Source organism: Eschrichtius robustus, chromosome 13, assembly GCF_028021215.1.
Source record: "Eschrichtius robustus isolate mEscRob2 chromosome 13, mEscRob2.pri, whole genome shotgun sequence".
Taxonomy (NCBI): Eukaryota; Metazoa; Chordata; class Mammalia; order Artiodactyla; family Eschrichtiidae; genus Eschrichtius; species Eschrichtius robustus.
In genome coordinates, this window is record NC_090836.1 from 18,082,546 (window position 1) to 18,105,804 (window position 23,259).

At 39.5% G+C, this 23,259-nt stretch overlaps 1 protein-coding gene across 1 annotated transcript; it reads right to left on the reverse strand.

Moving 5' to 3' along the window:
* Positions 1-1,185: 1,185 nt before the first annotated feature.
* On the reverse strand, positions 1,186-23,259 carry LDHB (lactate dehydrogenase B). Its single transcript, XM_068560519.1, has 8 exons — positions 23,086-23,259; positions 17,350-17,484; positions 10,557-10,674; positions 9,160-9,333; positions 7,078-7,251; positions 4,959-5,076; positions 2,880-3,003; positions 1,186-1,553 (listed from the first exon to the last, which is right to left on the reverse strand). The coding sequence occupies exons 2-8, from the start codon at positions 17,476-17,478 to the stop codon at positions 1,386-1,388; spliced, it is 1,005 nt and encodes a 334-aa protein (XP_068416620.1). The 5' UTR covers positions 17,479-17,484; positions 23,086-23,259; the 3' UTR covers positions 1,186-1,385.

The following is a 23,259-nucleotide window of genomic DNA, read 5'->3' on the forward strand; positions in this document are numbered from 1 at the left end:
ACTCTTTGTTAAAGGAAGTCTGCTATAAGTCCCCCTCTTTTTATTTTTTTTTTAAATATATTTTAGGAAGGGTTAGAGAGAAGATCAGCTAGGAGGATTTTGGATTTGCAGAAAGCTGTTTCTTTTCTTTTTTTTTTTTTTTAAACTTTGGGTTTATTTATTTATTTATTTATGGCTGTGTTGGGTCTTCACTTCTGTGCGAGGGCTGTCTCCAGTTGTGGCAAGCGGGGGCCACTCCTCATCGCGGTGCGCAGGCCTCTCACTATCGCGGCCTCTCCTGTTGCGGAGCACAGGCTCCAGACGTGCAGGCTCAGTAATTGTGGCTCACGGGCCCAGCCGCTCCGCGGCATGTGGGATCCTCCCAGACCAGGGCTCGAACCCGTGTCCCCTGCATTGGCAGGCAGACTCTCAACCACAGCACCACCAGGGAAGCCCTAAGTCCCCCTCTTAACCCCCCTTTATGTTGTCTCCCAGTAGCCTGGATCTGGATAACTCAGTCCAAACTTTCATTTTTCTTCATTATCAAATAGAACCAACTCTAACAAAGTTAATCCCTATTTTAGAAAGCTGTTTTAGAGGTTCTTCCTTTTAGAGAAATAAAATGGACTTCCTTGTAAATGTCATCCACTGGTTCTAGTTCTTTCTTCAGTGATAACCTTAAAATGGTAACCTCAGGATTTTTAGGGCAGTGAAAATACCGTGATATTTTAACGATGGATACATGTCATAAAACATTGTCCAAGCCCATAGAATGCACAACACCAAGAGTGAACTGTAAAGTAAACGACGGGCTTTGGATGGTGTCGTGTCAATGTTGGTTCATTGACTGTAACAAACATACCACTCCAGTGAGCGATGTCGATAACGGGAGACTATGCATGTATGGAAGCAAGCGTTTATGGGAAATCTCTGTATCTTTCTCTCAATTTGGCTGTGAAACTAAACCTGCTCCCAAAAAAATAAAGTCCTTAAAAAACATGGTAACCATATTCTCAGGACAACAACAACAAAATCATAGTACATGTTGTGACAAAGAATTGTAGTGCTGTTTGGCAAAAGAAGTAGAAGATGGGATGTAGATGATAGAATTTAGGGAAACTTATGATGTAGAGGGGGGGAGAATTATTTGAAAAACAGACTGAAATCTTTCAGAAACCATTAAAGAAAGAATTCCAGAGACAGAAGCACACTACGATAGTTAATTTTATTTGTTCAAGGACTCATCTTGCAAGCATTAAACCAAGGTTGGGCTTTGATTCTGGGAGCCCAGATTCACATACTTAGGAAGATAAGAGCAGACTGTGCTCCACGTACAGGGATGAAAACTAAAGGCTCGTGGTTAATCACACTGTAGTTTTAAGTTTCTATAGCCTAGCAGCCAGAAGTCACAGGTCCTTTAGTTCCTTCTGGATGTCCCAGAGGGTGTCTGCACTTTTCTTGAGTTGTGCAACCTCATCATCCTTCAGCTTCTGGCTGATAACACTGGTTAACCCCCGAGCGTTCAGGATACATGGAAGGCTCAAGAAGACTTCATTCTCAATGCCATACATCCCCTGCCAGAACAAGAAAAGCACTGAGATGAGGAAATGAAACCACAGGTAAGAATGATCACAGGTCCTGAGTTTGAACAGGAAGAATTGCAGGAAATTTGATAAGCATAAACTCATTCTTTAGTTTTTCTCACGTACAGGTCTATATACCCTAATACTTGTGTTTCTAATTAGATTTTATACATAGAATACACAAATACACACTATGATAAAACTAGAATTTTAGGTACTTTATTGAACTTATTGATACCTCTCTGCTTCAATACACTTTAATAAACTTTGATTATGTCTTCAAATTCAAATCACATTCAAATGTGGTTCTCACTGGCCTTCTTTTCATGAAATTTTAAGTTTCTTAAAATTCTTTAGTTAAGGAGAGAATTTCAGGTAGTAGCCGACCTACAAGGTCCAGGGAAGTAGTTGGATGCCACTCAAAGGCAAGATTCTTGCAACACCCAAGAGTTGCTGAAAAAAAATCATACAATTCCCAAAACACTTTACCGGTTTGTATTAAGTAAATTACTCAGATGGTCAATTTAACTACATAATTAATTAAATTATCTTAGTATATTAATCAAGTCAGTTTAATATTTTCTTAAATTAACTTTGAAAGTTTTTGTATATACACCAAAGTGTAGGGAATAAACAAACTCCTACATATATGCACTCTAAGACTCAGCAATTATCCAATTTTTGCCATACTTGCTTTAATTTTTTTGCTATAGTATCAAAAAAAACCCCAAAACAACAGAAAAACCCCAAAACATCTGACACCGTGTTCTACCCCCCCAACACTTCTATATTTATCTCTTAGTTTCTTTGAATCTACTGCAGTTCCCCCCTTACTTTTTCACCCCTGCTGTTGACTGGTAGAAAATGAGTCCATTATCTTAGACAATGTTTTAATACAATTTTAGTTTTATTTAAAAATAATCAATTTCTACTTAACTGTTCCATAGCTTTTGAGTTAAACTAAATTTGTTAAGGTATCAAATGCTACATACATCAAAGCCAATCTATAGTTTAATACACCAACTTGAAATGAAACTATTAAACTTATTCAAATGATCATCTGAGAATATGTCGAATAAGATTCAGAGTTAATATTTAATTTGCCACATCATACAAGGGAGAAATGTAAAAATGCATTCAATGTCTCTACAAATTTTTGCTCTTATTGTCCTAAACTTCTATTGGAAAGGAGAAAGGTTTCCATAAAACTTTGAGATGAAAAAATAACTGTGGACTGAGACATTATCTCATCCTTCTTAAAATGAATCTACGTATAGAATACTCGACCAGAAATCATAATATTTTATAACAGTTTACCTTCACCATTGTTGACACTGGGTGAATCCTGGATAGATTTTTCAACACAGATTCAATAAGATCAGCCACACTTAATCCAATAGCCCAGTTGGTATATCCTTTTAGCTTGATGACTTCATAGGCACTAAGGAAAAAAAAAAATTCATAAAAGAGATAATTGACACCAGACTCTTTGGGTTTGACTCCTGCTGTCTCTTAAGTCTGTAATCTTGAGCAAATTATTTAATCTACCTGTCTCAGTGTCCGCTTCTGTAAAATAAGGATCACAGTGGTATCTACTTCATAAGTTTGTTAAATGAGTTAATATATATGTAAAATGTTTAAAATTTTAAAACTACATGGTAGGTGCTATGTAAATGCTTTGACAAATTTAAGTAGTTTATTGTATAAATGACTATTTATAAAGTCACAGAGGTAAAATGTACATTTTCCAACCAATCTTCTTATTCATAAACATCAATATTTCCAAAGATATTAATGAAATCAGGGAACAGTGAAAGTAAAAGAACCTTCACATTCAAAGGACAAAATATACTTTGATTTTCAGGTCCATTTGAGGCCACTAACCACTGTCACCTAAAATACTATGACCAACTAACTTAAGAGAAAAGTGATGGCAATACCTTGCCCGGCAACTTTCTGAGCACAAATTATACTCTTTGAAACCCACAAAGGCACTTGTACTTGAGAATTAGGTAGCAGGAGTAACTGGGTATTAGAAAATTGGGATTTAATGCAATCTATCACCGATTAAAAGACCTAGGGCAAGTTATATTACCTGGGTGAGCCCTAGTTTTCTCATTTATAAAATAAAGGGTTGGACTTCCCTGGTGGCTCAGTGGTTAAGAATCCGCCTGCCAATGCAGGGGACATGGGTTCGAGCCCTGGTCCAGGAAGATCCCATATGCTGCAGAGCAACTAAGCCCATGTGCCACAACTACTGAGCCTGTGCTTTAGAGCCCATGAGCTACAACTACTGAAGCCCGCGAGCCTAGAGCTCGAGCTCCACAACAAGAGAAGCCACCACAATGAGAAGCCCGCGCACCGCAACGAAGAGTAGCCCCCGCTAGCCGCAACCAGAGAAAGCCCGCGCGCAGCAACGAAGACCCAACACAGCCAAAAATAAATAAATAAATAAAGTTGAACTAAACAAAATGATTCCATATTTGAGCCATCAGTTAGTCTTATAACAATTCTCTGAAAATAGAAGCTAACATTTCTTGAATGCTTATCAGTGATAAGTATGTGTGATTTAACTCAATTTTTACAATAATTTAAATACCTTATGACTTTACAGAGGAGAAAACTGAGATTCAACTTAAGGGCTAAATGGCTTCCCAAGACTATACAGTTAGTTAGTGTCAGTGCTATAATTTCAATCTAAGCCCACATTCTTTACTCTGGTCCAAAATGACACCTTATTTTAGGATAAACATGAAGGTCATAGAAAGAGAAAACAGTTAGTAACAAAAGGCAGTTTCAAAGAGGGAGAGGAGGACATCCTTGGTTGGGTGTGGAAAGATAAATACAGCACAGCTTAAACAGTATCAGCAATCAATCAGTAAGTATTATTTAATGCAATTATGACACTAATAGTGTCTAGGTTTACTTTTCTAAATAAGCCAACCTTATGTGTCAACAGTAGGTATTTTGAAAGCCTTTCTCACTTGTTAATTCCATGTCCCACTCCTGTTACTCCTGCAAAAGAATTTCTCTAGAAAAATATTTGCTTTCCCTAGGGGGACCAGCATAGCAAATTTGACCAGTATAAGTTAGTCTTGCCTGTTTCAGAAGATAACAGCCGCATATTTACTATTATATATTGAGTTTATCTAAAAGATAAGAAAAAATAGAAAGAAAAATATAATAGAAAAAATAGAAAGAAAAAATAATAAAAAGAAAAAAACAACCCCCCCAAAACAAAGAGTAATTTAAAAAAAGAAAAAACGGGAAAAAAAGCAAGAACAAAAAACAAAAAAAAAAACTTTTAAGTTTATCTGAACAGGCAGCCATGGGAAGTGTTCACAATTTTGTCTAACATGATACTAATTGTCTTAAATCAAGCTCCCTCCTACGTACCTTTCAACCACTATCTTGTGCACTTCCTTCCAATTTTCACTATCATTGTCCGTTCCCATTTCTGGATTCAGTTCCTGGAGAGAAACACCTGCCACATTCACCCCACTCCACACAGCCACTGCAGGGGAAAAAATAAATACACAAACATTTTAGCTATCTCTGACCTTATTTTTAAAAAATCTTTTCTTCTCTTAGTTCAGATTTCACCCCTGTTGCAAGTTACCCACTTACTGCTCCAATGACAACTGACTCCAATATACTTCCCTGCAAAGGCTGACATTTGCCTTCAAATCTGACCTTTTAACTTTCAACCATTTTGGTGCAAACAGAATTGCTGGGTAAAGCTTACAGACATTATGAAATTCTTGCCTTTCCCTAGGCTTGTGAAATCCTAAGGGATTCTAGTTTGGGACTATTCTAAACTTTGGGTTTGAGGAATTCTTAACTTTTTGCCTGCTTATTTTTCAAATATAAGCCCCCTTTATTCCTAGAGTGAAGTAAAAAACAAAAGAATTCTTGGAAAAAACCCGAGTACCGTCTAATTTTCTCTTATCATGCTCTAAGTTCAGTCCATTGCTGGAAAGAAACTCCATGTAACCACAATGAATTGCTCTGGTCTTAACTGCATCAAATATTTCCTTCCAAGAATGCCCCCAAAGGCATAGCAGACAAAGGTGTTATCACTGACTATATCTTTTGGAGGCTTTGATGCACCAAAACACCCCCTTACCTATTCTGAACACCTCTTGCCCAGACAAAACTATATTTTGAAGATCTAGGCATATAAAGATGGATTAAAATATGCTCTGTACCATGGACAAATTTAGAATTTACTAGGAGAAAACAGTTAGTAAAGGACACTAAAGCAATGGGATATGCTCTTACGGAGGGATGAAGAAAGTGTAATAAAACATAAATAAGGGTCTACTTAATGTAGGGGAAAATCAAATGTCAGAAAGCGCTACAAAAAATATGCGTTTGAACTGGACCTTGAAAAATAAGTATGTGTTCCTTGGGGACCTTTGAAGGAAAACACTTAGATTCAGAAAATAAGAGCAGAGCCCTGGGGTAAAGGCTAGAACCAACTATGAAGGGCAAAGCTGTCCATGGCCAAACAAGACCATGTTTCAGTCCACAACTTTTGCTAATTCAGGGTAACTGTTGAAAAAACTAAAGCATTTTCCTGGTTTTTGTTGAAGACTATGAAATCTACATAATCATGCCTAAGTGAGCATAGTTTAATTCTCTTTCATTTTATGTACACAGTATAGATCAATACGGAAATGGGGGGGGGGGCGGAGATGTTTTGGAAAAAATGACACAGTAATGAGTAAATAAAACATTGGATAGGAATCAGAAGACATGATTCTAGCTGCAGTTATGCCGCTAGCCAGCTAAAGGATCTTCAACATGTAAGGTCACTTCCAGATCTGTGGTTCTAGCAACTGTGATAACTAGCACTGAGTTTTTACTGTACACCAGACCTTGTACTACTTTATATAGCATAGAAATTCAGGAAAATCCTTGGACACGAGAAACTCTTGAATGAAATGGTACAATGTGTCAGAAAAAAAAAAAAGTCAGCATCATCATACAAGAAAGCACCAATGCAATAATTTTAAGACCAAATTCTTACAGTACCAAAGTAAACTCTACCAAAATCACATTACTAACTCTCACTAAATTCAAAGGAAAATTTACATCTTAACCTTTTAGGGAGAAAATAGCCCCTTGCATATTGGGCAAAAGTGAATTTAGTAAAACAAAGATTATCATTACGTTTTGGATTATGACAGCTTTACACCATAAGCCTATTCAATGTATAAAATTCAATGTTTAAGATGAAATAATGGAATTAGAATATCATGTTTGACAACCATCATAATTTATTTAGGCAAGAATCGTAAGTGGATACTAAACTTAGTAGGCAAAAAGTTGATGAGGAATCAGATATTTACCTAGTCAGTATCAAAGTAACCTCCCACAATACTTATTAGTAATGTGAAGTACGTGAAAATATAGAAAATATAATGTAAAAACAAAGAAAACAGTCAGAATGGCAAGAACACCACATAAGTACACAGTAAATACTGTCCTTTTTTTTTTTTTTTCTTCTTACCACTTGAGTCGCCATGTTCTCCCAAAATCCATCCGTGGCAGCTGCTGGGATGAATGCCAAGCTTTTCAGCCATAAGATAGCGAAATCTAGCAGAATCCAGATTACATCCACTTCCAATCACACGGTGCTTGGGTAATCCACTTAGTTTCCAGGTAACATATGTGAGAATGTCCACTAAAAATTTAAAAAATAATATATGTAAGTACATCAAAACTGATTTCAACTGCTATGTCAATTAATGGGTTCCCTGGTTTACTCCTCTCACACTGCCTCATCCTCCAAATAAGATGTGGCCAGAAAGATGTAAATACTTGACTTTTCATAATGAGAGATAATGGGAGTTAGAAAGACAGGAAAAAAACTTAAGTTTTATAGTAAGAGAGATTGTAAAACATGGGAAATGCAATATTCCGGTTTTTATTTACATTATTACTTGAAACAAGAATACATGAGTCTTGCAGATTAATTTACTATATATGGAAAGAAAGAGAAAAGGGGTTGAGTTAGTTCATCACTTAAGTTTCTTCCAATGCTAACATTCCATGATTTGAACAACTGTCATCAGAAACCAAAAGCTATCAGTTACTAAATTACCAAGGCATGCTGCTATAAATTTCCCTGGGAACAAGACACTATTCAGTAAACAGCTGTGATAATACAGGGTATTAACATTTTCTACTATTTAATGAAAGGAATTCTGTGACACAGCCTTTATTCTTGTGTGGCACAGAGACTGCAAAGCTAAAACCTGCTGGGTTACAGAAGATCACAGCACTTACAGGCTAAGCTGTAAAAAGCAGGAAAACGTGCACAAAAGGAAGGCAAGTCTCCACCTCCACTCTCATATATAGACACCAGCTGAGATATTTTAAGGTCATTTTGGCCTGGATATTATAAAAGCTTCCTTGGCAACTTTGACTCAGTAGGAGTGACTCCCTGGAGGGTTAAGACTTTGAAGGTATACCTGGAAAAGCTGTATAACCAGTTAATACTGTCTGCTTTAAGCACAGGATGTGGCACAACTTCATATGTGCCTCCTGTTTGTCATTCATGTTCTACATCTATCTGCCACTCTCTATTTATGAGAAGTTTTAGATGCAAGGTTGAACTATTTAGGAAACTCTTAATCCAGGATTACAGAGAATAATACTAAAATAATATCTGGTCTTGCTGGCTTCCAACTCTCAATATCCCGTAAATTAGGGAATTCCCTGGCGGTCCAATGGTTAGGACTCTGTGCTTTCATTGCTGAGGGCCGGGGTTCAATCCCTCGTCTGGGACTAAGATCCCACAAGCCACACGGTGCGGCTAAAACAAGCAAACAAACAAACAACAACAAAACCCCCATAAATTATAAGGATTTCTTGGCTCTTATTCACAATCTTATTCAATGTGAAGTGTCAGAGATAATTAGCTTTACCATTTTATCACTGTATCTACTGTGCTCACCAGTAAATAGTAAGCTTGGTGGCAAATTATAGGCAAAAGAAGTGTGAAATAGAGAGTGAATTTTGACTGTTTGGGTTGAAAAAAATGCAATTCTTTCTAACCAGAAGTTTTCAAGTTCCAACATTTGATGTTAAGCATGTATTTGTCCATCAATACAGTCTATTTCTATCTTTAAACCTAGACTAATTAATGGCTTTCTTAAGCTCTTCAAATTCAATCAACTCAATTTTCAAGAATTTTAGAAATAGATAAGAAGATTAGAAAGCATTTTCTGGAAAACAGAAGGTCAAATATGCTAAAATATTTCATCCAAATTGGAGTCACATTCAAATGCTTCATTATGCATCCCAGGATAATCTTGATAGAAAAGTTTAAAAGCTTTTAGACTTTACAACAAAGCCAGATAAAACAAGCAGATGAAATTGCTTTATATAAAACTCTTCTCACATTCTTAAGCATGTGGCCTGGGACGGTGTCATTGGTTTTGCAACACCACTCTTTTGTGGCCAAAAACAGAAGACACATGAATTGCTCCTGCCAGCAGACACCAGAACAGACTTATTTAAGTTAAAAAAAAAAAAATCCAAAATATTGAATTTAACAGAACTGAACCTTAAGGCATTATAGTAATACCTGGGTTAGAAACCACAATTATGATGCAGTCAGGACTGTACTTGACGATCTGAGGAATGCTGAACCTGAAGACACTAACATTCCTCTGCACCAGATTCAGACGACTTTCTCCCTCTTGCTGGCGAACTCCTGCAGTTACCACCACGATCTTGGAATTGGCGGTCACAGAGTAATCTTGAAGGAGAGGGGAAAAAAGTACTTTACATACAACTCTTCATCAAAACATGTTGTATAATATGCTCTAGAAATCTATACATAAGCTCCCAGAACGTACGTGAGAATTACATTTTCTGTATAAGGTGTTGAGCTGCAACACCAATGTTCTGTGGCTTCTTCCTCCTTGAGTGATGTGGAAACATTCCAACCATAACACTGGCTCAGAAAATGGACCCAGGAAGTAAACATGGCCCTAAATTATGTTTCCAGCTAACAAATGCAAAATGCTATTGGCTTTAGAGAAGATTGGATTGTCAGTAATAATACAAAGCATAAACACAGTGAGTGCAAAGTTCAAGAGGCAGCCCTCCAACAAAAAAGCAATTTAAAGGTAACTGCAGACTTGTAATGTTAATTCAATCTATGAAGGGAAGGAAGGCACTCCAGTGTTCTTGGCTAGAATTTAATTTCTAATACTCAATATTTTAAAGAAGCTTATTCATTTTTAGCAGTGAGTTTCTCTAGAAAATATTTTACTTTTTCCTCAAGGAAGTGCACCCTTTCCCAAATTATAGACATTTTGATTTGATGTGGTCATTAGACTCAATAGCTATGGATGATTCATATAATTAAACCATGTCCCTATGTGACCTTTCAGTTACTAATACTTTATCAGCTTCCTCTTCCATAAAATGGAGGTAATAGTATCCATCTCTCATAGGGTTGCTGTGAAGATGAGATATGCAAAGTTTCACATTAGCATACCCAGAATGCTAATAATTCAATGTATAACAGCTATTATCAATAGTATTGTTAGGAATTATTTTGGGCCCACATTTCTACATCTGTAGGGCACAGCCGTGCTGTGGTGACAGTGTCACAGCATAAATCCATTAATCCAGGACAAAGATGGCTAGAATATGAATTTAGTTAGTTTCTTCAAGGCACTCAAATTACTTTGTGCAATATTTTTTTCAGATCTAAAACATCCCCGTTCTCAGGTAGGTGTAAACAAGCATTAGGATCCTATTTCCTAAAATGTTATGTACCAAATGTGTGGAAGGCAGTGGGAGAGGGACTACAGAGGTAACAATTATGTTTGTTTTTGAGGATGAACTGGACCCAGAAGGAAAGGAGAAACTACCAGCACTAGATTCACCAGGATGGGAAAACCGATCTGCTATAAAGGAGTGAGGACATCAATTTACTATTTGATCACTTTGGGCGTGAAATGAGACTACCTTTGTCTGCCACAATTTTTGGTGTCTGAAGGAATAAGCTCCCATGCTGCAGGTCCATCATCTCTCCTTTGAGTTTATCTTCCAAAACATCCACAAGAGCGAGTTCATCGGTCAGAGACTACAAACACGAAAACAGCTGTTAGGACCCGAAGCCACTCTAGGATACCTCCGCTGTCAGTACAAGCCAGAGACTGTGGAAACGGCAAAATACCCAACGTCTAAAAACCTAGAGGAGAATTTTACCATGGAGTTAGGTGTGCTCTTTAAACAATTTCATGATAAAATGTCTTAAATAACAAACTATTCATATTTAAGATACCAATTTTTCAGAATTTCACCTTCTGGTACCCAACTGGCATTCAATGAGCATGATACAAGTTGCTTTAAGAATCTGCAGACATGAGGGGCTTCCCTGGTGGCGCAGTGGTTGAGAATCTGCCTGCCAATGCAGGGGACACGGGTTCGAGCCCTGGTCTGGAAAGATCCCACATGCCACGGAGCAACTGGGCCCGTGAGCCACAATTACTGAGCCTGCGCGTCTGGAGCCTGTACTCCGCAACAAGAGAGGCCGCGATGGTGAGAGGCCCGCGCACCGCGATGAAGAGTGGTCCCCACTTGCCGCAACTAGAGAAAGCCCTCGCACAGAAACGAAGACTCAACACAGTCATAAATAAATAAATAAAAGAACGTGAATTTCTTTAAAAAAAAAAAAAAAAAAAGAATCTGCAGACATGAAACCAACGTGGCTCAACAGTGGCCTCAGGGTGTGCAAGTCTTCATATTCATGGGGGATGGCGGTGAAAAAGAGACAAAGACATAGAAACAACCTTGGGCAGTGTGTCCATCCCGAAGGTCATCCTCCAGTTTGGAGGGGTTTTTGAGAGGGCAGATTCAGTTTAAAACCATCAACAGGTTGAGTTCACTTTAGAGCTGGCTTTGAAGCCCTGGTTGAAGCCAGGAAGCCTCAGGTTGGCTCTGACCAGCTCGAATATCCTGGTGGGGAAAGGAAGGAGTCATGGACACAGGGGTCCAGGGCTAGTGAATTCTCTATGCATGATCAACCCAAACTTGCCCAGAGTTCTCTTGTTTTCTATTCCAACTGTCACCTGTGCCATCCATCCCAAGAAAAACCGTAAATCAATAATCATGTCCATTCTTCAGCAAGTCAACTTTTTCTTCTCAGAAAAATGAAGGGGGGAGGGTGTCAATCTAATTGCATCTAAATAACTTTTCAGCTTTTAAAGTTGGTTGTCTTGTGAAAACTCATAATTTACAAACTCTTTAAAAAGTAGTTATCCTTCCCATTGAAATATCACCCGAATCCTGGCCTTTACTGGTTTTAGCAAAAAAACCGGGCTGTTAGCAAAATAATTAGCTTAATATGATATATCACACTTAACAATGCAAATACCTCTTTGAAGGATAGTGAGATCAGCTAGGTAAAGGGTAAAGGGTGTTGATGGGAAAAAAGCGTTAAGTAACTAGGGTTCAGGAAGCACTTTGGAGGCTACGATAGAATAATCCAGGGTGGAACTGGAGGGGTCAGGAAGGTACTGAGCCGCAGAGGGAGAAACAAAGAGAGGCGAGGCAGCCAATAAGAAAACGTGACCCAGTTAAGCTGCCAACAAAGCAGGTCCCGCTCCCCGTAGGAGCCAAGGAATGAACACTGTCCCGTTTCTAGAAGCCCAGGGGCGGCTGGCCTCAAGCAGTGAGCCGCAATAGGCCTGCTTGTGAGGGTTTCCCTGAGACTCAGGCCTCCCTGTGACTGAAAATGTTCTTAGTTCCAAGCAACTGATTCACTTGCAAGCTTCTGAAATGACCCTTTTATGAGCTGGGGGTTACTTGGTAAATATTTTCTCATTTCCATGTATGTCAAATACTGGCATTAATGTTCACCCGTTTTCACTTAGACTCATGTTTCAACACTTTAAAAATGGTTTCGTTCCTCTGCAGCCTCTGACAAGATCACACAAAACCCGCATTTGTGTTTCTGAAGCCCTAAAACCATACAAGAGAACGTTAATAACCGTTCCGTCAAGGTCCTGAGCGCCGGGAACGTCACTCTTATTTTGGGAACATCACATGGGTGCTGTCAAAGTCAACGGGGCACAACAGTTTGGGGCTTAAGTGGAAAAGGATGTCACAGGATCTCAGATCCTGTGTTTTGTTTCAGTGGGTAGAGAATTGTCTGCGAAGTGCATAGTCAGCTGGCAAGGAAGGAAGAGATCCAACACTTTGAGAAAATAATTGCAGCGCTGAATTTAGCTGCATCTGTGGGACTAAATATCCTCCCAGTGGGAGGCAGGCAAATAGAAGATGTGTGACTAAGTACTGACACTTTGGCTTAAAGAAATCTCCTTCTGCATTCACAGAGTGTATATTAGCCATATGTATATTCCAGTTAACGCTGTGAATATATTTTAAAATGTTTGATACATCAAGGGTTAGATTCATCGCAAAAGCAGTAACTTATTAAGGAACAAGATCGGTTAGAAGCCAAGAACATCGCTGCTGAAACCTTGTTTAACATACTATAAAAATTGTCTCTTAATCTAAAGTTCCATGTGGATAAGACACAGCCATAATCTACCTCTTGGCCCTCTTAGCTAGTAAATTACTGCTGCCAGTGGCTTAATATTTGATGGCTGCATTTTTACATTCAAGTGTTTAGTTTGCATGACATTTTGTGGGAGGAAAAGGTATAACTTTTTCCAAATAATTAGCTAAATGGACAAGCACCATTTATTCAATAATTTGTTTTTCTTCTCCTCTGGAATGCCACTTTTCATTAAATACTCTTTGGTCCTGTTTCTGGGCTTTGAGTCTGTTCCATTAACCTGTCTATTCTTGTGCAGACACCAAATTCTAATTAAGTCTCACTTTTAGGCCAAGTCTTGCACTGCAAAAACTGCTCTGCAGTATGTAATTACATTGCTCCTTTTAAGAGACTCCTTATGCTGGGTTTGTACCACAAGAATGTGGCTACAGTTGACTCAATCAAGAACAGACACTCAAACTAAAAACAGCTGCACAGAGGCTAAGGGTGGAATAACTGCATGGAACCTGTGTATGACCTTGACAACATGATGGGATCTTGGCAGCCAAAACACAGAGCTTGTGATTGGTAGGGGTGGCAGGAGAAGCCATGAAAAAGGAAAAGCTGTGATCAAAATTTGACCAGATGTAAGTGCAGTTTCTTCGTAATAGCGGGAATATCCATTTATTTAATACATATTTACTACTGAAAGTGCCAGGCATTATTCTACTAATGAGGAATACAGTAATGAACAAATCTGGCAAAGTTCCTGCCCTGGTGGAATGTACCAGGAAGGGAACAGGAGTGAAGCAAACAGTTTAAGATGACTCTGATAATGGAAGTGCTATAAACAGTGCAAGGCAGGGTGAAGTTAAAGGGAAGGGAAGGACGCTTACTTGGTATTGGACAGTCAGGGAAGGCCTGCCCAAAAAAGCGTGACATGAATGATGGGAGGGAGTCAGCTCTGATGGTCTAGAGCAGTCATTCCAGGGGAAGGGAAATCAAGTACTAAAACGGTTTAAGCAGCCATGAGCTTGGTGTTTTGAAGAAAGAGGGCAGAAGGTAAGAGATGAAGTCAGAGACAGCACCACCACATTGCACTGGAAAGGCGCTCCTGACCCTCTGAATGGTGCCCCCTGGAGGTGTGCACCCCGCCTTGCTCTGAGAGACAGGCAGGGAAAAATCCTTGACGCCTCATTGCATATTATGTATGCGTGTAGTTGACGTGCACTGTTACCTATCAGAAAGTTCTAAGTAGGGAAGCTATTTTTATAAAAGCTCACTACGGTTTCCATGTTGGCAATGAGGCTGGGTAGAGTGGGCAAGAGAAGCAGAAAACACCGGTGTCTTTGCAATGGCGGACGTTGTACTCGGGAGGCTCAGCTGCCTCCACGGGCCCAGTTAAGGCGTGGGCCTTCTCAGCCTCTGTCTCTGGTGCCCCAGCTTTGTTCACTTTCTGGGCCAAAGCAGTGTGTGTCCTCTGAAAAGCACACTGGTGATGGACTCAGAGACTGGATCTGGCACTTAGGATCTCTGAGATCTTAATCAAGGGGCTTAATCTTTCTGAGTTCGTCCTTTTCCAACAGTAATATAGAGATGACAATATCCCCTAGAACTTTTCTAGAGGAATAAGGTAACATGCAGACACCTGACAAAAGAGCACTGTTAGTCCCCTTTCTTATTAAACCAGTGGGGTTTATAATCCTTACCAAAGAGTAATAACAACTTTGACTCTAATTCTTCCCCATTAAAAGAAGATTTAAACACTTTTGATTAATAAAATGGTCTTTCAGGAAGGCAGTCCTTCCTTCACAGCAGCTCAATTGGAAGATTCCTACTGTTAGGGGCCCAGTCTGTTCTCTCGAGCACTAGAATTGGGCCAAAGTATTATATAACTGCAGAGAGGAGAGTCTCAACTAAATTATTTACCCAAGAGGATTTTAAATTTACAGTTAAAACAATCAGCGAGGTACTCCTTATAGAATCATGACAGCTCAGATATAGTTTCCTGAAAATCCAAATTTTGAGATTAGCAGGAGGAATGAAAAATCTTTAGCTAGTGTTTTAGTAATATATTTATGTCTGGGGGGATGGGAGAGATAAAGTAGGAGCTTGGGATTAACATATACACACACCTACATATAAAATAGGTAAACAAGGACCTACTGTATTGTACAGGGAACTATACTCAATATTTTGTAATAACCTATAATGGAAAAGAATCTGAAAAAGATATAACTGAATCACTTTGCTGTACACTTGAAACTAACACAACACTGTAAATCAACTATACTTCAATTAAAAAAAATATATACTTATGTCTTTAATTGCCCCAGTACTAGCATAGAATGAATAGAAACTGCAGAGTCACTATAGTTAAGAGTTCAGAGTCCTGGGCTCAAAATACAGCTCTACCATTACCAGCTGTGTGACAATAGGCAGGCCACTTAATCTAATGAAGCCTCAGCTACCTCATCTGGAAACAGGATATGAACAGTTCCCATTTCTTGAGATTGTTGTTTAAAATGAAGCATTTTAGTCAAACCACTTCAAACACGGTACATATTTTAAAAGAAAGGTAAGCTGGAATACTTTTCATTTTTACTGGTATGAAGGATGAACACTAAATTGTGATTATTTAAATTCCCTGTAATTTGGGAGGCAGCTCTCCTAAATCAGGGGAACCTGGCCAATGAAAACTAGCAAGAAAAAATGCAAAAGAATAAAACTCTCATTGGTGCACACTACATATTTTAGTTGATTTCTTTGATGACTTTTTCCTCAGTGAAGATTCAGAATTTGTTGCTTTAGAATTTAAATTTTGTAAATAGAAATATGCTTGGCTAGGAGTTATTCAAGCAGCCTTCACATACAATACAAATGGACAGTGTGCTCTACTGAAGGCCAGGCAGCATTGAGGGGAGGGGTTCCCCTAAAAAACATTTAAGACAGCCTTCAGAAAGAACAAGGATCAATTCAATGAGGTAAGTAAGAATATAGGAAGCAAACTAAAAGTTTATGGAGGTATCTGGGGAAAATATAATCTGGAGGAGTAGAGGGTGCTAGTAGCATGTTGTCAGTGTTAAATCTGATGTTGATAACTGAACTATGTGAGAATATGTCCTATTTTGAGGAAATGTACTCTGACAGACAGAAGGAAAGGAAGGGCATGTTTGCATTTATTCTCTAATGGTTCAGAAAAAAGTCCATACACGTGCGTGCACCCACACACCCACACACACACAAATATGTTAAGAATTAGTAAACATAGGTGAAGTGAATATGGAAGTTTTATTTTCTTTTATATTCTTGCAAATTTTTCTGTAAATTTGAAATTATTTCAAAATAAAAGGACTGGGTGGGGGTTTGAGGGGAATAATAGGATATTTCCATGACCTCAAAAAGCGACTGTGCAGATTATTTATTAACTACAGAGGGTTAAGGGACCTTTGCAGTGGAGAAATCTGACAGTTACCACTTCAACCAGAGGACTCTTGGGCACCACCAGTCATGAGACAAAATTGTGATGCATTGTGAAGGACGTGCCACCTCCCCACCCCCCAAATCTAACCTGAACCCAATTACAAGGAAACATCAGACCAACATAAATTGAGGGGCATCCTACAGAACCGACGGGGACTCTACAAACATATCAATGACATGAGAGACAAAGAAAGGCTCAGTTCCACATTAAAGAAGAAGAAAGAGACATGACAAGTATATAAAAACATGATCTTGGATTAGGGGAGAAAAGGCAGGATTTTAATAGTTGGAGAACTTTTAATCTGGGTACTGTGTATTAGATAATAGCATTTTATCAGTATTAAATTTCCTGAGTGCAGTAACTCTATTGTGTCAGATAGGAAGAACGTCATTCTCTCAGGAAATACATGCTAATGTGTTTAAAGGTGAAGTATCACGATGCCTACAACTTACTTCAAATTATTCAGGAAAAAAAAATCTTTTAAAGATACAATCAAATTCTCAGATACCTAAAGAGACTGTATACACATGCTGAAATTATCTATCATGTATGGTGTTTTTTTGTTTTTGTTTTTCAATTAATTTTTATTGGAGTATAGTTGCTTTACAATGTTGTGTTACTTTCTGCTGTACAGCAAAGTGAATCAGCTATACATATATCCCCTCTTTTTAGGATTTCCTTCCCATTTAGGTCACCACAGAGCACTGAGTAGAGTTCCCTATGCTATACAGTAGGTTCTCATTAGTATGTATGGTGTTCTTGAAAGTACGTACCTTTCCCAGAATGCTGATGGCACATGCCATACCAACTTGTCCAACACCCACTATAGTGATCTTATTGTTTGGGACCATTGCCTCTTCTTCTGCAACTGGTGCGATCAGTTTTTCCTTAAGAGTTGCCATTGTGCCCTGAAAGAAAATAATCAAAATATTATACATGTGTCCATATGAGAAACCTGCATGGGAATCTGTAATGTTACTGTTGCAAGTTTGAACTAAAATACATTTTAAAAGGAGCATAATGGTATTCTAGAGCACAGAATATATTTTAAAAAAACAGTGTGATAAACCATATTAACAAATTGAAGGAGAAATACCATATGATCATCTCAATAGATGCAGAAAAAGGTTTCAACAAAATTCGACACCCCTTTATGATAAAAACCCTTAGAAAGTAGGCATGGAGAGAACTTACCTCAACATAATAAAGGCCATATAAGACAAACCCACAGCCAACATCATTCTCAATGGTGAAAAACTGAAACCACTTCCTCTAAGATCAGGAACAAGACAAGGTTGTCCACTCTCACCACTATTATTCAACATAGTTTTGGAAGTTTTAGCCACAGCAATCAGAGAAGAAAACAAAATAAAAGGAATCCAAAACAGAAAAGAAGAAGTAAAGCTGTCACTGTTTGCAGATGACATGGCACTATATATAGAGAATCCTAAAGATGCTACCAGAAAACTACTAGAGCTAATCAATGAATTTGGAAAAGTAGCAAGATACAAAATTAATGCACAGAAATTTCTTGCATACCTGTACACTGATGATGAAAAATCTGAAAGAGAAATTAAGGAAACACTCCCATTTACCATTGCAACAAAAAGAATAAAATACCTAGGAATAAACCTACCTAGGGAGACAAAAGACCTGTATGCAGAAAACTATAAGACACTGATGAAAGAAATTAAAGATGATACAAACAGATGGAGAGATATACCATGTTCGTGGATTGGAAGAATCAACATTGTGAAAATGACTCTACTACCCAAAGCAATCTACAGATTCAATGCAATCCCTATCAAACTACCAATGGCATTTTTCACAGAACTAGAACAAAAAAATTCACAATTTGCATGGAAACACAAAAGACCCCAAATAGCCAAAGCAATCTTGAGAAAGAAAAACGGAGCTGGAGGAATCAGACTCCCTCACTTCAGACTATACTACAAAGCTACAGTAATCAAGACAGTATGGTACTGGCACAAAAACAGAAATATAGATCAATGGAACAGGATAGAAAGCTCAGAGATAAACCCACGCACATATGGTCACCTTATTTTTGATAAAGGAGGCAAGAATATACAATGGAGAAAAGACAGCCTCTTCAATAAGTGGTTCTGGGAAAACTGGACATCCACATGTAAAAGAATGAAATTAGAACACTCCCTAACACCATACACAAAAATAAACTCAAAATGGATTAAAGACCTAAATGTAAGGCCAGACACTATAAAACTCTTAGAGGAAAACATAGGCAGAACACTCTATGACATAAATCACAGCAAGATCCTTTTTGACCCACCTCCTAGAGAAATGGAAATAAAAACAAAAATAAACAAATGGGACCTAATGAACCTTAAAAGCTTTTGCACAGCAAAGGAAACCACAAACAAGACGAAAAGACAACCCTCAGAATGGGAGAAAATATTTGCAAATGAAGCAACTGACAAAGGATTAATCTCCAAAATTTACAAGCAGCTCAATATCAAAAATCAAACAACCCAATCCCAAAATGGGCAGAAGACCTAAATAGACATCTCTCCAAAGAAGATATACAGATTGCCAACAAACACATGAAAGGATGCTCAACATCACTAATCATTAGAGAAATGCAAATCAAAACTACAATGAGGTATCACCTCACACCAGTCAGAATGGCCATCATCCAAAAATCTACAAACAATAAATGCTGGAGAGGGTGTGGAGAAAAGGGAACCCTCTTGCACTGTTGGTGGGAATGTAAATTCATACAGCCACTATGGGGAACAGTATGGAGGTTCCTTAAAAAACTAAAAATAGAACTACCATATGACCCAGCAATCCCACTACTGGGCATATACCCTGAGAAAACCATGAAGAGTCATGTAGAGTCATGTACCACAATGTTCATTGCAGCTCTATTTACAATAGCCAGGACATGGAAGCAACCTAAGTGTCCATTGACAGATGAATGGATAAAGATGTGGCACATATATATATATATATATATAAAATGGAATATTACTCAGCCATTAGAAGAAATGAAATTGAGTTATTTGTAGTGAGGTGGATGGACCTAGAGACTGTCATACAGAGTGAAGTAAGTCAGAAAGAGAAAAACAAATACCGTATGCTAACATATATATATGGAAATTAAAAAAAAAAAAAGATTCTGAAGAACCTAGGGGCAGGACAGGAATAAAGACGCAGACATAGGGGCTTCCCTGGTGGTGCAGTGGTTGAGAATCTGCCTGCCAACGCAGGGGACACGGGTTCGAGCCCTGGTCTGGGAAGATCCCACATGCCGCGGAGCAACTGGGCCCGTGAGCCACAACTACTGAGCCTGCGCGTCTGGAGACTGTGCTCCGAAACAAGAGAGGCCGCGATAGTGAGAGGCCCGCGCACCACGATGACGAGTGGTCCCCGCTCGCCGCAACTAGAGAAAGCCCTCGCACAGAAACGAAGACCCAACACAGCCATAAATAAATAAATAAATAAATAATTAAAAAAAAAAAAAAAAGACGCAGACGTAGAGAATGGACTTGAGGACAGAGGGAGGGGGAAGGGTAAGCTGGGAAGAAATGAGAGACTGGCATGGACATATATACACTACCAAATGTAAAATAGCTAGTGGGAAGCAGCCACGTAGCACAGGGAGATCAGCTTCGTGCTTTGTGACCACCTAGAGGGGTGGGATAGGGAGGGTGGGAGGGAGACACAAGAGGGAGGAGATATGGGGATATATGTATACGTATAGCCGATTCACTTTGTTATACAGCAGAAACTGACACAACATTGTAAAGCAATTATACTCCAATAAAGATGTTTTTTTTTTAAAAAAAAAACCATGTTAACCCATTAACAAAAAACAAGACAAAAACTTCCACGAAGCCTGTTAGAATTTGGGTTCGTCTCTTCAGCCTGTGCTTGCTTTTCTAATAGTATTTAACAAAGTTGTAACAATTTTGTCTTGTGGCCATTCATTTACTGGTTAAACAACATGAATATTTATATTTAGATTAGCGGATTTGTTTCTATGCCCACTATAAAGTATTTATGTGTAACTATTTAAGTTAGAGCCCAGTATTAGCCCATATTTAAGCTTGGGCTAAAAGAATGGCCAGTTATTAATATAATTTCTACTACCAATGGTTTTTATCACTCTTAGAAGATAGGGACCAATTGGTTCTTCTATTTTCTTCTTCTATTGAAGTCTCACCTAAAATTTGTCACAGTGTACTGGACATACTTTGAGTGCTTAAATACAGTGACAATAGTGATGAATAATGTTTATGCAAAATCTGCAGAAAATATCACTCTGAATTCCTTCTAGTGCACCTTGGAAGCTTATTGGAAGGCGGGTACTTATTAAATTTTTTTTCAGGGGGTCACATTAGGAGAATATCAGCCTTTGAGTGAGTTTCTTTCCAGCCATTAAAGAAAAAGCCAAAAAAGAAAAATTAATAAGTTTAAAAAATGGAAACTGTTAGAAAACATTTATACAGTAACACCAATTTTATCTGCGCCATCAGATTATCAGCTGAGTGTTCTGGATAACTAAAACAAAAGGCAAAATTTATTGTATCAACCTGCTTTCTTAAACAAAGAGGGTACAGATCATAAAAAAAGCCCTTTCTTCGGAATTAAGTATCATTTATAATTGTAACCCGTTATAATGTCTAGTATTTGTGTTTGCCTTTTACTTTTAATGCTAAACTGTTAACTTAGAGGACAATGCCCCCTGTTTCAAACTGTACCCCTGCTTCCCTCTCGTTTTTTGTTTCTCATCCGCAAAGGACTAAGTAACAAAACCTAGTTTAGTAATTGTATATGTTAAGTAAGAGTTGGTAAGGCTCCAAGTTGAAATAAAGTACTTGATTTGGAGATAACTGTTTAACAACTATTTCATTCTATAGCTATTTTTTTTTCCCCCAAAACTATTTTCCCCCAAACATGAGGGACTAAACTCAAAGATTATTTTGCCTTTACAAAGCCTATTTGCAGTTTTCTCCTGGATGCTAGAGAAAAAAGAAATACACAATGGTGTACAACTGTCTCCACAAATAGATGACCGTAACAATGAAATTCACACATGTCCTGCATATTGCGCAGAATCAGAAGAATGCCGCCTCTCTTGGTGAACAGATACAAACGCACAGATTTTCTTTATTATGTTATTTTCACTAGTTGGTTTGTTTAAGATCCTTTAGGTACACAGAGGATCCAGTAAAGCAGTGGAAAACAAAAATCCAGAAAGACTGCTATAGAAATACAGATTAGTTGTCCAGATAGACCTTTTAAACTATTTGGGGAATTTCAGAAATGACACTGTAGAAGCTTGAGGAAGTACAGATTTTCTCTCAGGTCTTTCTAGAGAAAAAGTGATTTAATTTTCTTTTTTCCCCCCTTAACAGGGGTTCTCTAACAGGTGTTGTAAGAAATTAGAAGGAAATGTTTTATATTATACACAGGCCTGCCTCAAGATCAGAGTGGTGGCTTGTAAGGGAAAAGAATGATAAACAGGGTAAAAATTACCTCCGATGTTTGGTCCTTTACATCCCCACCCTCCTGCCCCTTCTGTGGATATAAATCGTTAGAAATGAACCCGGGCCTTAAGTTCAGGAACAAAGCTCCACTTTGCAGACTAACCTTTCAAAGAGCCCAGTTTTGCCGTGCAATACCTTCACTAGTAAGTGGCGGTTCTTCCCCTCCTCCTACCCCTGCAGGCCCCAGCTGCAGCGGCTGTGCAGGCCGCCCACGGGCCAGCTCTTCCTCTTGTCACCCGCAGCGCAGAGCGCAGGTCACAAGGGGAGGCAGCAACCACGGATCTCCTCGGACAAGGTCTCTAGGGCGAAAAGTCTAGGCTTTCCTCACGCTCAACACCCAAAGCTGGCAAATAAACAAAGCACCCGAAGCACCAAGAAAAGAGGCCAGAAACGAGCCGGCCCATCGCTCCGGGAAGGGCTGCGTGTGCCGCAGCCTGGGAGAGGCTGGAGGGCAGGGCCAAGATCATCCTTCACCCTCAACCCCGAAAAGCCGGGCGTTTCTCCATTCCCGTGGTAATGGACGCCAATCCCCAGGCTCACGATCCGCCAGCCTCACGGGTCACCTGGCCCCTTCTCCCTCCCCCAGCTCCTCAAGCACGTGTCCGGGCTCCCGCCAGCAGGCACCGACGGTGATGCGGCCGCCATGAACCCATCAAGGACACGCAGGGCCCGGGATCACCTGCAAATGCAACAAGTCTGTCCCCCGGGGAAGCACGGGCTGGCGGCGAGCCCCGAAGCGTGGCGGACAAAGCCCGGGGGCTCGCTCGCAGCCCCTCCGCGCCGCCCTGCTCCCCAGCCCAGGGCACGGTCCCTGCCCCCAACCCGCCCCAACCCGAGTCCGGATGCTCAGGGCTACAGGCCCGGGAGCGCAGATGTCCTTCCTGGTCCTTCCCCGAGTCTTGCTACACAAGGATTCCCTTCCACATCCCACCCGGTCTGCTCGAGAGCCAGGATTCAGGGTCCCGAGCAGAAACCTACCGGGGAAGAGAAAGTTCTCGAGACGGCGGTAAGGGTCGCACGGAGAAGACAAAGTCGGCAGCGTGCGTCCCCTTCACCGCAGGATCCGCAAGGAGGGAGGAGGAGGCGGGGCCCGCCCCTCGGCCGCCTCTGAGCTTCCTCTATTGTGATTGGAAACCCGAGCCCCGCCCACCC

Bases quoted from the DNA above. Each gene is read 5' to 3' on its own strand.
- LDHB (XM_068560519.1), bottom strand. From the start codon at position 17,478: ATGGCAACTCTTAAGGAAAAACTGATCGCACCAGTTGCAGAAGAAGAG. The intron at 9,334-10,556 runs GTAGTCTCATTT...CTCTCCTTCAAG, and splicing joins AAAAATTGTGGCAGACAAAG to ATTACTCTGTGACCGCCAAT. The intron at 7,252-9,159 runs GTATTACTATAA...TTAAATTTTTAG, and splicing joins AATTGTGGTTTCTAACCCAG to TGGACATTCTCACATATGTT.